Source organism: Trichechus manatus, unplaced genomic scaffold (assembly GCF_000243295.1).
Source record: "Trichechus manatus latirostris isolate Lorelei unplaced genomic scaffold, TriManLat1.0 scaffold00159, whole genome shotgun sequence".
NCBI lineage: Eukaryota > Metazoa > Chordata > Mammalia > Sirenia > Trichechidae > Trichechus > Trichechus manatus.
Genome location: NW_004444095.1, coordinates 1,870,814 through 1,885,119, shown reverse-complemented (window position 1 = coordinate 1,885,119; position 14,306 = coordinate 1,870,814). Strand labels below are relative to the sequence as shown.

At 35.1% G+C, this 14,306-nt stretch overlaps 1 protein-coding gene across 1 annotated transcript in view; it reads left to right on the top strand.

The window, feature by feature from the left end:
- DMD (dystrophin) overlaps window positions 1-14,306 on the top strand; it is a 2,372,918-nt gene that overhangs the window by 1,454,894 nt on the left and 903,718 nt on the right. The window contains exons 46-47 of the mRNA XM_004386236.2: window positions 999-1,146; window positions 5,477-5,626. Coding sequence (XP_004386293.1) covers window positions 999-1,146; window positions 5,477-5,626 — 298 coding nt within the window. The remainder of the gene's footprint in view (window positions 1-998; window positions 1,147-5,476; window positions 5,627-14,306) is intronic.

Below are 14,306 nucleotides of genomic sequence, written 5' to 3'. Positions count from 1 at the left end.
GAGCCTCAGAAGACAGGCCTGGCGATCTGATTCTGAAAAGTCACAGCCTTGAAAACTCTCTGGAGTACAATTCTACCCTGTACAATTCTACTCTGCACGCATTGGGTTGCTAGGAGTTGGAATGGACTCAGTGGCAACTAACAACAACAAATACAGCAAATGTTAACTATTTCAAATCAAGTTTCCTCTTTTCTCAAAATGATTTGTGAGTCATAATTCGGAAATCATTTTAGCATGCGATAACTTAGTGTTTTTATTTTAATTCCCTTTATTTGAACTTTTGTCCTTCAATTTTCCAATGTGCTCCTTCATGCAGTGGCTCTCTATCAGATGCAATTTGTTCTCCAGGGGAAGAACATTTGTCAATGCTTAGAAACATTTTTGGTTGTCATAACTGTCTGGGTTGGGGGGTGTTATTGGCATCTGGTGGATAGAGGCCAGGGATGCTATTAAACATCCTAAAATACACAGGACAGCCTCCCAAAACAAAGAATCACCAGCCCCAAATGTCAGTATTGCTGAGATTGAGAAATCTTGCTCTAGTGTAATGACATAATGTTGGTGGATTTTAAAAAGCAGAATTTTTTGACCAATTTTAATCTCTTATCTTTTAGAGATTTTCGAAATATTGAACTTGCGTTGTTCAAAGTGAATGGATTTGTCTTAAATGAAATGATGCATTGTTACCAAAAACACAAACCCATTGCTGTCGAGTTCTTCTCAAAGTGACCCCATAGTACAGAGTAGAACTGCCCCATAGGGTTTCCAAGGAGCACCTGGTGGATTCAAACTGCCAACATTTTAGTTAACAGCCATAGCTCTTAACCACTACGTCACCAGGGTTTCCAACATATTGTTAACATCCTTTAAACTACTTATTTTCCGGAACCTGTTGGCCATGTTGGTTTTCTTTCTTTCTTTTTTTTAGTTTGCTTTAAAAAAAGAGAAAGTTTGAGAAACATGTTGTTTGTAACAATTTTATTCTTTTTTTTCTCCAGGCTAGAAGAACAAAAGAATATTTTGTCAGAATTTCAAAGAGATTTAAATGAGTTTGTTTTATGGTTGGAAGAAGCAGATAACGTTACTAGGATTCCACTTGAACCTGGAAATGAGCAGCAGCTAAAAGAAAAGCTTGATCAAGTCAAGGTAATTTTATTTTCTAAAATCCCCGAGGGCCTACTTGTATAAAGAGGGTATGAATCTATTTTTTAGTATATTTAGTCATTGATTTCCTGCTCATTAGTTTATTTATAGTTCCTCACTAAAGTGTTTTTCTCACAATTTTATTTTGTCTTAACCCAGTGGTTCCCAACTAGTGTATTTTGTTTAGAAATGCATAGTTTTTTTCCTGTGGGTATAAATTTATTATATATGTGTGTGAGTTTGTGTGTGTGTATAATGCATGGCAGTTATTTTTAAAACTAAATTCAAATTATTTTTAGACTTATTTGAGAATTCCACAGCTCCAAATATTTTCAAATATTAAAGAACAAAATGAGGAATCATAAAATCTAAATCTAAATGGGAGTCCCTTTTTCAATATATCTTAAGCCGCATACCTGGAGATTTGGAGAGAGTCTTTATTAAAAAAAGAATCCCACTTGCTAAGGAAGATCTTAATTGCAAAATCAATGGCAGTACTTCAGCCTCCAATTAAAGGCATTCGATTCGCCTGAAGCAATGTTTTATTTTGGTTTATGTTGTCTGAAAGTGAGAGGCGTGGTGTTGGTTCACACACCATACTGGTTGAATAGACATCCAGCTTATTCAAGTGGCTTTTCATGCCTTCCTACTGTGATGTCTGCTTATTACTAATTACCTCACATGGCTGACTGATATGCTCTGGTTGTACAGATGGATTAATTTTCATGGCTTTAGTTTTAGGAAAGAAACCCTTTGGATATGCTTTATTTTAAATTTTGAAGGGAAGGTGAAAGGGGAAAACAAATTAACATTTAATCATCCCCTATTATGTGCCAAGAATTAGACGCATTTCCATCTGCTATTTTATTTAATCTTCATATCAAACTTTCAAAACGGTTGCTATTATCCTCATTTTACAAGGTCGAACATTCAAATGGAAATGGAATTGCTCCTTTATCAATGATTCAGTTGGTTTGCACATGTAAATTAGAGTCCAATGTCAGCCATTTATTTCTGTGAAACAAGAAATTTGCAACAGAACAGGGAAAAAGTATAAAAATAAAAATATTGCTAAATTCGGTAAACAAACGTTCAGCACCTACTGTATGTTACCACCATTCATCTGTCATTTTGTCGAACTGTGGTGCCTTGCATGTTGCTGTGATGCTGGAAGCTATGTCACTCGTATTTCACATACTAGTAGCGTCAACCATGGTGGACAGATTTCAGCGGAGCTTCCAGACTAAGACAGACTAGGAAGAAGAAACTCGCAATCCACTTCTAAAAAAATTGGCTAGTGAAAATCTTAAGAGTAGCGGTGGAACAGTCTGATATAGTGCCAAAAGATGAGCCCTTCAGGTTGGAAGGCACTCAAAATACAACTGAGGAAGAGCTGCCTCCTCAAGGTAGAGTCTACCTTAATGATGTGGATGGAGTCAAGCTTTCGGTACCTTCATCTGCTGATGTGGCATGACTCAAAATGAGAAGAAACAGCTGCAAACATCCATTAATAATCAGAATGTGGAATATACGAAGTATGAATCTAGGAAAATTGGAAGTCGTCAAAAATGAAACGGAATAAACATCGATATCCTAGGCATTAGTAAGCTGAAATGGACTGGTATTGGCCGTTTAGAATCAGACAATCATATGGTTTACTATGCTTGGAATAACAAATTGAAGAGGAACAGGTCATATTCATCGTCCAAAAGAACATTTCAAGATCTATGCTGAAGTACAACACTGTCAGTGATAGGATAATATCCATACCTTTACAAGGAAGACCAATTATAAGAGTAATATTCAAATTTATGCACCAACCACTAATGCCAAAAGTAAACAAATTGAAGATTTTTACCAACTTCTGTGGTCTGAAATTGATCAAACATGCAATCAAGATGCATTGATAATTACTAATGATTGGGAGAATCTGCTGGAAAATACCTCTTTCAAGTGTTAAAAAGTAAAGATGTCACTTTTAGAACTAAGGTGACTGATCCAAGCCACAGTATTTTCAATCACCTCATATGCATGTGAAAGCTGGACAGTGTATAAGGAAGACTGAAGAAGAATTGATGCATTTGAATTATGGTGTTGGCGAAGAATATTGAATATACCATGGACTGCCAGAAGAATGAACAAATTTGTACTGGAAGAAGTACAGCCAGAATGCTCCTTAGAAGTGAGGATGGTGAGATTTCATCTCACTTACTTTGGACATGTTATCAGCAGGGACCAGTCCCTGGAGAAGGGCATCATGCTTGGTAAAGTAGAGGGTCAACAAAAAAGAGGAAGACCCTCAACTAGATGAATTAACACAGTGTCTGCAACAATGGGCTCAAACATAGCACAAGTGCGAGGATGGCACAGGACCGGGCAGAGTTTCCTTCTGTTGTACCTAGGGTTGCTATGAGTCAGAACCAAGTTGAGGGTACCTAACAACAACAACTATATGTTAAGCATTGCAGGAGGTATTTGAGATTCAAAAATGAAAGGTTTGGAAACTCTACTTTATTTGTAGTTGGTTATATCATGGAAACCCTGGTGGTGTAGTGGTTACAAGCTACAGCTGCTAACCAAAAGGTCAGCAGTTCCAGGCGCTCCTTGGAAACCCTCTGGGGCAGTTCTACTCTGTCCTATAGGGTCACTATGAGTCGGAATCGACCCGACGGCAATGGGTGTATGTCATGGAAAAATGAACTCAGTCCATCCTTGGAAATTCATCTTTCCTTAATTTATTGAGTGTCATATTTAGCAATAAAATTGATAACTAATTTAAAGGATATCTTTGGCGGCATTCATGCAATTAAATATGCATCGATTTTCTTTTCTCTTTGGACAAAATCGATCAGCTCTGTCCAATAAAACTTTCTGTGATGATGGAAATGTTCCGCATTGTCTGTTTTGGTAGTCACTAGACATATGTACCCCCATGTGTCTGTCAGTTTGTTGTACTGTGGGGGCTTGCATGTTGCTGTGATGCTGGAAGCTATGCCACCAGTATGCAGATACCAGCAAGGTCACCCATGGCAGACAGGTTTCAGCTGAGCTTCCAGACTAAGACAGACTCGGAAGAAGGACCTGGCATTCTACTTCTGAAAAGAATTAGCCAGTGAAAACGTTAAGTACAATCAGAATGCTCCTTGGAAGCAAGGATGGTGAGACTATGTCTTACATACTTTGGACATGCTATCAGGAGGGATCAGTCCCTGGAGGACATTATGCTTGGTAAAGTACAGGGTCCACGAAAAAGAGGAAGACTCTCAGTGAGATGGATTGACACAGTGTCTGCAACAATGGGCTCAAGCATAACAACGATTGGGAGCATGGCGCAGGACCAGGCAGTGTTTCATTCTGTTGTACATAGGGTCGCTATGAGTTGGAACTGACTCGACGGCACCTAACAACAACAACAAGACATATGTGACTTTTGAGTACTTGAAAGGTCACTAGTGTGATTGAGAAACTGATATTTTTACATATTGAGGTCAAATGCAATTAATTTAAATTCAACTTATCCCATGTGGCTAGTGGATACTGTATTGAACAGTACAGCTCTAGATGATATCAATGAATAAAATACAGCTATTAGCATCATCATGGTTTTGTAGGACTCGGGGAAGGGCACTTAAAGTGTGATACTGAATGAATAAGAGAAATCCAAGGATGTGGAGGAGTTAAAAACAGGAGTTCTGCAATGAAACTGCCCAAGTTTGAATTGCAGCTCTATCGCTTGCTGTCTTTGTGTCCTTGAACTTGATATTTGAACTCTATGTCTCAGTTTCCTTCTATATAAAGATAACATGATCTACCTTATAGAGTTATTATAATATGCTGATCAACTAAAAATAATATATGTGTAGAGATTAACACAGTGTCTGGCACCTGGTACACACTCAGTAAATGGTAATTATCTCTTAAGATATGGTGTAAATTCTTACTCACTGGTGTGTTACAGTATGGTGTCTTAGTACCTGAGACGGTGATGCATTTATTCAGATTGTTCTATTTGTGACAGTGATGTGTTTTCAGACTCTAACTCTGTTTAGGGCATTGTTTTAGAGCTTATTATACCACCTAACATTTTTCTCTTAAAAAAAAATCTCTGAGGATTAAGATAATTTAGTCCTTTCTAGGATAGGTTTATCTATTTGGGAGTGAGTGTTTCAGTCCATCAGCTCTGCACTCTGTAGAAAACTGTTGGTATTTGAGGTACTAGCGGGCCTTTGGTCAAGTTGCTTCATTTTTATAGACTAATCAATAGAGGCGAAATCAAGGTAGTTGGAATTGTGCTGTAATTCATTTTAAACATTGTTGCATTTGTCTGTTTCAGTTACTGGTGGAAGAGTTGCCCCTGCGCCGGGGAATTCTAAAACAATTAAATGAAACTGGGGGAACAGTGCTTGTAAGCGCTCCCATAAGCCCGGAAGAGCAAGATAAACTTGAAAATAAGCTCAAGCAGACAAATCTCCAGTGGATAAAGGTTAGACATTAACCATCTCCTCTTGTCACACGTGTTAAATGTTACATGTGTTCGTATTTGTTTTGTTCCTTGGGTGCTTTATGGGAGTGGGGTGTGTGTGTGTGTGTGTGTGTGTGTGTGTGTGTGTGTGTGATTTGTTGGAATGGAAAGAACGGTGATTGTAAAAGATGACACACTAATGATCAAATGCCAAAATGCACACCACTATTCCTTGCATGAATTATTTCAAATAATTAGACTAGAACAGTGATGAAGTGATTAATTCAGTGTTCAGGTATACCTTGACAGTATAGATGACAAAGATGGAGGTAACCAATTTCACTAAGTCTCAAAAAATCAAAATTACTTATTCTTACCTACAATGTACTTAATCAATAATTAATGAATGCTAACACCATACCCAAAAGTGCTTGCTTGTTTCTAGACTCATTCATTCTTTCTTCCATTTACTTATTTAACTTGTGAGTCTTCAACTTTCTATCTTGTATAATTTTTAAATCTATTACTGAGAACGTTTATCAAAATAATACATACTTATTTTTTAAACTAAATGATGTTTATGAATATATAATAAAAGTAAACCAATTGATCCATCATCATTTATTAAAAAAAATCCTTTCCCCACTGTACTGCAATGGCACTTCTGTACTCAAATGAGCATTTATATATGAATATGCTTCTGCAGTCTCTATTTTCTTCTATTCAATTATGTCTATCTTTGTACAAATACCACAGTGGCTTACTTTTAATCATTTTATTTAAAAAAATGGGATTTAATAGTATAAACCCTCCAACTTTTTTCTTCTTATTGAAGATTGCCTTAGCTGTTTTAGTATTTTTAGATTGCCAGATAAATTCTACAACTGATTTGTCAATTTCTACACAATGTCTGACAGGATGTTAATTGGGATTGAGTTGAATCGGTAGATCAATTGACATCTTTGCAATATTGAGTCATCTAATCTGTGAACATGCTATATCCTCCCTCCATTTATTTAGGTATTTCAAAATGCTCTTTTAGCAATATTTGAAGTTTTCAGTCCAGAGGTACTACACGTGTTTTATTAGATATAATCCCAGGTATTTGATGATTTTTGATTCTACTATATAAGTTTTAAGTTTTATTTTCACTTTATTGCTGGTGTATAAAATACAATTATTTTTATATATTGAACATGCATCCAGTGACCTTTCTAAATTTACTTATTAATACTAATTGTTTGTAGAATCTTTAGGATTTTAAATAATATGTTATTGTGTTTTTGGTGAAGGTTTACACAGCTGTTTAGGTTCACATTCAACAATTTCTACACAAATTATTCATTGGCATTGTTTATATTCTTTACAAAGTGTGACCATTCTCATTATTGTCATTCTGGTTGTTCGATTCCAATCTTTGGGGTTTTTTATGATCACAATTATGTCATCATCAAATAAAGGAAGTTTCTCTTCTTTTCAATCTTTATTATTTTTAAATTTCTTTTTCTTGCTTTATTGCACAGGTTCTAAAACAATGTTAAATAGAAGTCATGATAATGAAAAACTGTGTCTCATTCCCTATTTGAGGCGGATAGTTTTCCAAAATTTATCATTAAATATGGTGGGGTTTGTAGAATTTTTTTGACAATCCTCTTAAACAGATTAAGGAATCTCCCTTTATTCCCAGTTTGGTAAGATTTTATCATGAATGAGTATTGCACTTTGTCAAATACTTTCTCTGCATTTATTTAAATGCTTATGTTATTTTTCTCCCTTTGTGTGAACATAGTGAGTTACAGTCATTGGTTTTTGAATGTGAAGCGACTCTGGAATTCCTGAGATAAACTCTGTTGGTCATGATGTGTTATACTTTTTCCAGATTGCTGGATTCAATTTTCTAATGTTTTGTTTAGGATTTTTGTGTCTTGGTTTGTGATAGATATTTACCTGTATTTTTTCTTTCTTCTAATATCCTTGTCAAGTGTTGGTATCAATGTCAGGCTGGCCTCTTAAAACAAGTTGGGTAGTATTCCCTCTTTGTCTTTTTTCTGGAAGAAATTGTTGAAGATTGGTATTATTTCTTCCCAAAGTGTTTTAAAGAATTCAATTGTAAAGCCAACTGGGCATGGCATTTTTATTGTGGGAGAGTTTTTAATGATGTTATAATTTCTTTATAGATAGAAACAAAAAAACAAACCTGTTGCCGTCCAGTTGATTCCGTCACAGTGACCCTGTAGGACAGAGTAGAACTGCCCCATAGGGTTTCCAAGTAGCACCTGGTAGATTCGAACTGCCAACCTTCTGGTTAGCAGCCAAACGCTTAACCACCGCGCCATAAGAGTGTTTATTTATTTTGTATTTTTTTGTAGGTCAGCTTTTTTAAGTTGTGTATTTCAAGTAATTTGTTCATTGCTTTGTTATTTTCTCTTACCGGGTTGTAGACTTTGTTCTATAAGAAGTGATGGTTTATATATTTATATATAAGAATTAGAAAATAGAAAGGCTGACTGAGAGCTCTAAGACTTGGGTGGATCTTGTTGACTGGAATGTTTTACTGAAGTGTTAGGGCTGAGAGCAGCTCTCCTCCTGAAGGATAACTTCAAAGGCTATAATGCAGAGAATTTTATTCTTAGGGGCTAATGCCAGAATTCCAGCTTCCCTGGTTCTCTACAGGTATCAAGTTCAATTTCTTTAGAAAATCACCAGAGACTCTTTGTTTGTTTGTTTGTTGTGGTTTATGTTTAGTGTTGCCTGTTTGTAAGTGCTAAGAAAAGACTTCTACAGACTTCCAGTCCTACAATTTTAACCCACTTCTTACCCTATCCATCATGGCAATTTTTATCCAAACACTCTCCAGATTCTGCGTGAGTTAGCTTTCTCTGTACCCAAGGCTTTATATATCCCCATTTTCCAGCAACTTTTGACCTTTCAAAGATGTTTTGAAACCCCTCGTCCAGCACTGTTCCACTAGCTTACTGAGCATTTTAAATACTGGTTAACTTTGTTCCATGCAAATATAAAGCAAATTGTAGTCCTTTAAACTGGGAACAAATCCATGTCAAGAAGAGAGTGCAGAACTATAATTTTCATATAAAATGGTTTCTTTCAAAAATGGCACAATTTTCTCTAAAGAATTACTTATTATTCATCAGCACCCAACTAAACTGAGAGCTACGAAGAAACTATACTGAGAAAAGTTTCTGTATGTAGATTATTTGAAAGGAAAATTATAGAGACTTTATTTTGAATTGTGCCAGGTTATTTATTATATTTTTAAACTAATGATGCTGAAGTTCTTATAACCGATTACTTACCTGACTGATAAAATATTTATGAACTGAAATAAGTACCAATTTTGACATTAAAATCAAAATGTGTGCTTAGATCTCTAAAACTCAAGCTAGTAGGTATTTGACAAAAAAATCCCCTTTTATTTTTATATATCAACACTTTCTCTGTTATATGATAAAGTAAAACATTTTTAGTTGAATTTTATTTTATTGAAAAATGAACAATGTCTTCCGTTAACAATTTTCAAAAGAACCATGTAAAGAACAGACACTTGCATGTGAAGGAAATGTAATGTTCTAATAATTACATTTTGTAGCCATATAACAACACAAATAAGAGCATTCCTTTTAGGAAGGGGACAAGGAAGAGGGATGCCCCAAAATATTCCACAATATACCAGTATATTTTGATATCACAAAAGGAAACACAACAATTTATAATTGTAGGAAATGTGAGAGAACTAATTACATAACAATGGTTTTATGAATTATGAAACTGACTCAAGATTTTATCTGTTCTGCAGCAGATTTAAAAGTTAAAATTGTTTAAGGTGGAAAATTAAGAGTATGAACATCATCTTGTGTAGACTTATGTGGCACAGTGGCTCAGGCTGCTAACCAAAAGGTTGACAGTTCGAATCCACCAGCAGCTCCTTGGAAACCCTATGGGGTAGTTCTACTCTGTCCTTTAGGGTTGCTATGAGTTGGGCAACAGGTTTTCAGCCTTTTATACCAAAAGTATAATTTTAATGCCATGCTTTTGTCATCAGAATGTCATAGAGTTTGGAATCTTGTTCAGGAATCATTTAAAAATTATTTAATTGTCTCTTCTCAATACTTATGTTCCCCCACCCCTGACGTTATAGATTTAAGATTAGAAAACAAATGGTCAGTGCCTGATTTAGGTCAATATGCAAGGCAGTAGTTTTTAAAAAGTAAGGAAAGATGGCTTATGAATCACTGAGAGACAGTCTTGATCTTCATGAAAACTGAAGTTCTCAATCATTAGAGAAGAAAACAAATAGTGGAGATCTCTCCCCTGTGTTCTCCGACCCCTTCTTTCATCTGAAGGCTAGAGTGGATCTTGTACTTGTAACTGGTAGGTCATAGTTGCTGGGATGCAAATATGTCAGTTCCTTAGCACACAGCATCTCCGAAAATGTCCTGCCATCACAATCTCTGGTGGCAGATGCCTTTCTCCAAAGCTCACTCTAATGTGCTGCATTCTACATATTTGGCCAACTTACCACTTACTTTTGCACATTTACTTTTCATTATAAAGGAGGAAAAAAAAACAAGTATTGTAGGTAATGTAGCGATTCCTTTAAGGAGTGATGGACCTATAATGAGTTCATTGCAAAACTGTTACCTTGCCTTGACTTGGGTTGCTTCGATTTAAAGCAGAGATGGGAAGTGTGGCTTTCAAACTGAATACAGCCCTTACTTTAAATTTCTGGATCTTTCCAGCTAAGAATAATGAGATAATATCCTCATGTTTGTCTAATACATAACTTTATTTTTGCAGTCTTTAACAATAATAATACCCTTAACCAAAACAAAACAAACCCATTGCTGTTGAGTCTATTTCGATTCATAGCAACCCTATAGGACAGAACAGAACTGCCCCATAGGGTTTCCAAGGAGAGGCTGGTAGATTCAAACTGCTGACCTTTTAGTTAGCAGCCGAGCTCTTAACCACTGCACCACCACGGCTCCAATAACACTCTTAAGGTTCACAAAATGTGAATGTTATTAAAGCCAGCCTGTTTGTTTCTCTCTCTCTCTGAGGGTTTCACTCTATGATCTTCATACCTATTTCTGACTCTATGTTCTTTTCAAAATTTATTACTCTTCATATTTCTTTGTTTGTTCTCTGAACTTTTGTGGATGCATGCCTAAGTGTGCTTCCACGTGTTTACTGTGTGGGGTGGATGGTGGTGGGAGGTTTTCCTTCCCTCTGTTTCTCTTCCCATCACACGCTTCCTATTTGTTTCTTTCTCGGCTATGTGTGTCTTTGTCTATGAATTGGTATCTTTCTATGTCTACTATGAATCTGCTTGTCTATATGCATATGTACTAGTTTTTCTCTGGCCTGTTGGTGTACGCGACACATTCTCTCCCAGTCTCTCTCTTTCTCTCTTTGCCTCTTAACCCCTCTGTCTATCCTCTTGTGCTTGTCACTTTGTGTCTCCTCTCACTCTTCATGGTTAGTTTTACAAGTTATGTGTAGTTTTCGACCTTTCTTTATTTAAAACCAAAATGCATCTTGTCATTATTTTTCAGTCATATTGTATGCTTTCTGCACTTCACTGAAAAGGTCCAAAGATAGAACATTTATTTTATAGGCTGATAGGATTATTCAGAGGAAGGTGCCTCAGGAAGCTCACATCTTCTACGTTAGAACATTGAGTCCAACAAAGGTTACGTGACTTATTTGAGACCACATAGCTCCTTATGTAAATATAAAAGTGATGGTAAAATAAATAGCATTTATAACCTTTTGGTGAAGCTCAAGAGATTTTTATGTGGATTACATGCTGGAAATAAATAAAAGCATTATTTCCCTTTCCATTGCATTCCTCCTTTAAAGATAAAACCTGGGAATTCTTTTCTTTTAAACAAACTGTATGAGAGGTTTTGTTTTGCTATTTTTGTTTGTTTTGAGAAATGGATACTGTGTTTTTATAAATTATTTTTCAGACCCTTCTTTACTGTGGAGTACTTGAGGTTTGTGTAATATAGGAAAACATTTTATGTTGTTTCAAAATTAGTTATATGTCTACTACTCTTGATGTTAAGTAACTTTATAGGTAGTATATGCTAGGCATTCCTATTAGTCATAATGAATATATTTTCATTTTATTGAATAAATTCAAATTTTTGTATCACATTTTGCTATTCATTTGTAAACAGTGAATTACTATTTTAATTTGTTACTGCCTATTTTAAATAAGTATAAAATAGTGCCCATAAAGACTAAATCATTTTACAAATGTAGTTAATAAATTTTGCTAGAAAGTAGATTTCAGCTATGTGCATGTGAATAAAAGATCAAATTCACTTTACCTATAAAAAATTAGGTTTGCACACATAAAATATGTGGGAAAGCTTTAATACAGGACTAATTTTTATAATATTGATAATAGTACAGTGATTGTTTTCAAACTGAATCATAAAATACAAATTATGAAATTAAACATACAGTGCAACACCTAGGCAAGACCACCTTCCACAATACATAAGTGGTCATATCTCTATTTCTAGAAATCTGGTTAATTTTGTATTAACCCCCCATCATGTTACTTCTAAATATCCATTTAAGTAAACCTTTTAGATTTGTTCTTTTTCATTTGAATCAGATACACTTTCAGTCTTTTTCCAGATATATTTGCCATGTAATGCCAGTGATTATTAGTCTACTATAAACGTGGAGATTAAAAAAGGAGAAAATTAAATAAAACTAAAGTTAGCTCTTCCATTCCTTTCTTAAAAATGGACATCTGTCTCAATCAATAAATTTCCTATCATAAGATGATTCATAGGTTGTTCTAGTAGTGACCATTCACTCCTGCTCTGAATATAAATTATTTTTTTAGCTAAAGAAGACAATCTTTCTTAGAAGTTGTTAACATATTGAATAGTATTTATTAGGCCCAGAAAAAACATACTGTAAAGCATATAGTAGGAATGATAGTAATGATAGCAAGAAATTAGTTGTTAACAATCGCAGGAACCATTGGAGTTTTGATTTGCTCATGATGCTCTCCCATAAAATATACTTGTAACATAATTCACGCAGTTCTTAATTTTATAAATCTGTGAGCTAAAATTCTATGAAACAAGAAAATGGTGTTTGTCTATTTACTAAGATGGTATATAACCTGATTTTTTTTAGGAATCCATTAATCTTAGGGGTGTATTTATGTAGTTAATAATTATATTAAAGCATTTTTTCATTCATCAATTCATTCACTCAACAACTATCTGATAAGTTGCTAAAGAGTCTGAGGCTGAGAGTTGTGGGGGAAGGAAGAGTAATTGCAGACTTATAGCATAAGAATTTTTGACATTGCAACGTCACACTGACATGGGGATTATTATTAAATCATGGGACATGAGTGCATCTCTGCTTTCCCTTACAGTCATATATATAATGGTCACCTTAGTTATGAGAACAAACATCAGATTCTTAAAGAAAAACCTGACACATGATAAGTACTCAATGACTGTTATTATACTTACTACCACTGTTCTTATCATCAGCAGCATCCTCATCACTGTCATCATCATCTACCTTCTTGATACCTCAGTAAGGTTTAGAAGTTGGTCCTGTCCAAGAACCTAATCATCATTATTACCAAATTACTCACTCTTTAATGACAATAAGTTGTTAATAATATATAATTTTTAACTTTCCAAAGTATTGGAATTTCAGGCAGTGCTAAGAGTATGGGTCATATATTTTAAGCTAAAAACAAAGAAAAAGTAAACAGGAGTGATTAAGTGGCAATTTACTATGGTGATTAATAGTGAGGCTTCTGGATTATGGATTCCACCCATTACTAGATATGTGATCTCATACTTACTCTGTCCACACCTCAAGTCTAAGATTCACAAAATTTAGATTATAGTACAGCACACCCCTCAAGTTTTGGCGAAGATTCCATGAGGTCATACATAGGAAGTGCATAACACAGTATCTGGCACAGTGTAATTGCTCAAAAATGTTAGCTTTACAAAAACATAGGGATGATGCCAATATAAAAAAAATGTGAAGACCAAGCACAGAATTCTTGTTGAGACACCTTCTTAATCAAACATTTATAAATGTGGCTTGTGGAGAGAAAGGAGAAATATGTGTCACCATTATGAATACAAGAGCTGAAAGAGAGAAGGAGAGGTAGAGTCACCAAGATCAGGAAATGACCTGAATGGAAGGCAATGCTCTCATATTCCGCTGAACTCATTATGCTCATTCTTTATGACCAACTATCATTTCAGATAAAATGTGTAGGAAAAATGATGGATTTTCTCCTGACATTGCTTAGAAATCCAAGTAGTCCTTTTCAAACACCAACATTTTCACTTTTTTTTTTATTGTACTTCAGGTGAAGGCTTACAGAACAAATAGTTTCTCATGAAACAGTAGTACACATGTTGTTTTATGACATTGGTTAACACCCCACAACATATTAACCCTTTAACTTCTCAACTTGTTTTTTGGTGAAAATACACATACCCAAATATACACCATTTCAAAAATTTCTACATGCACAGTTCAGTGACATTGACTACACTCTTCCAATTGTGCTGTAATTCTCACTTAAGATGAAGGCTTACAGAACAAAATAGTTTCTCATTTAACAGTTACTACAAATGTTGCCCTATGACAATGGTTAACAATCTCACAA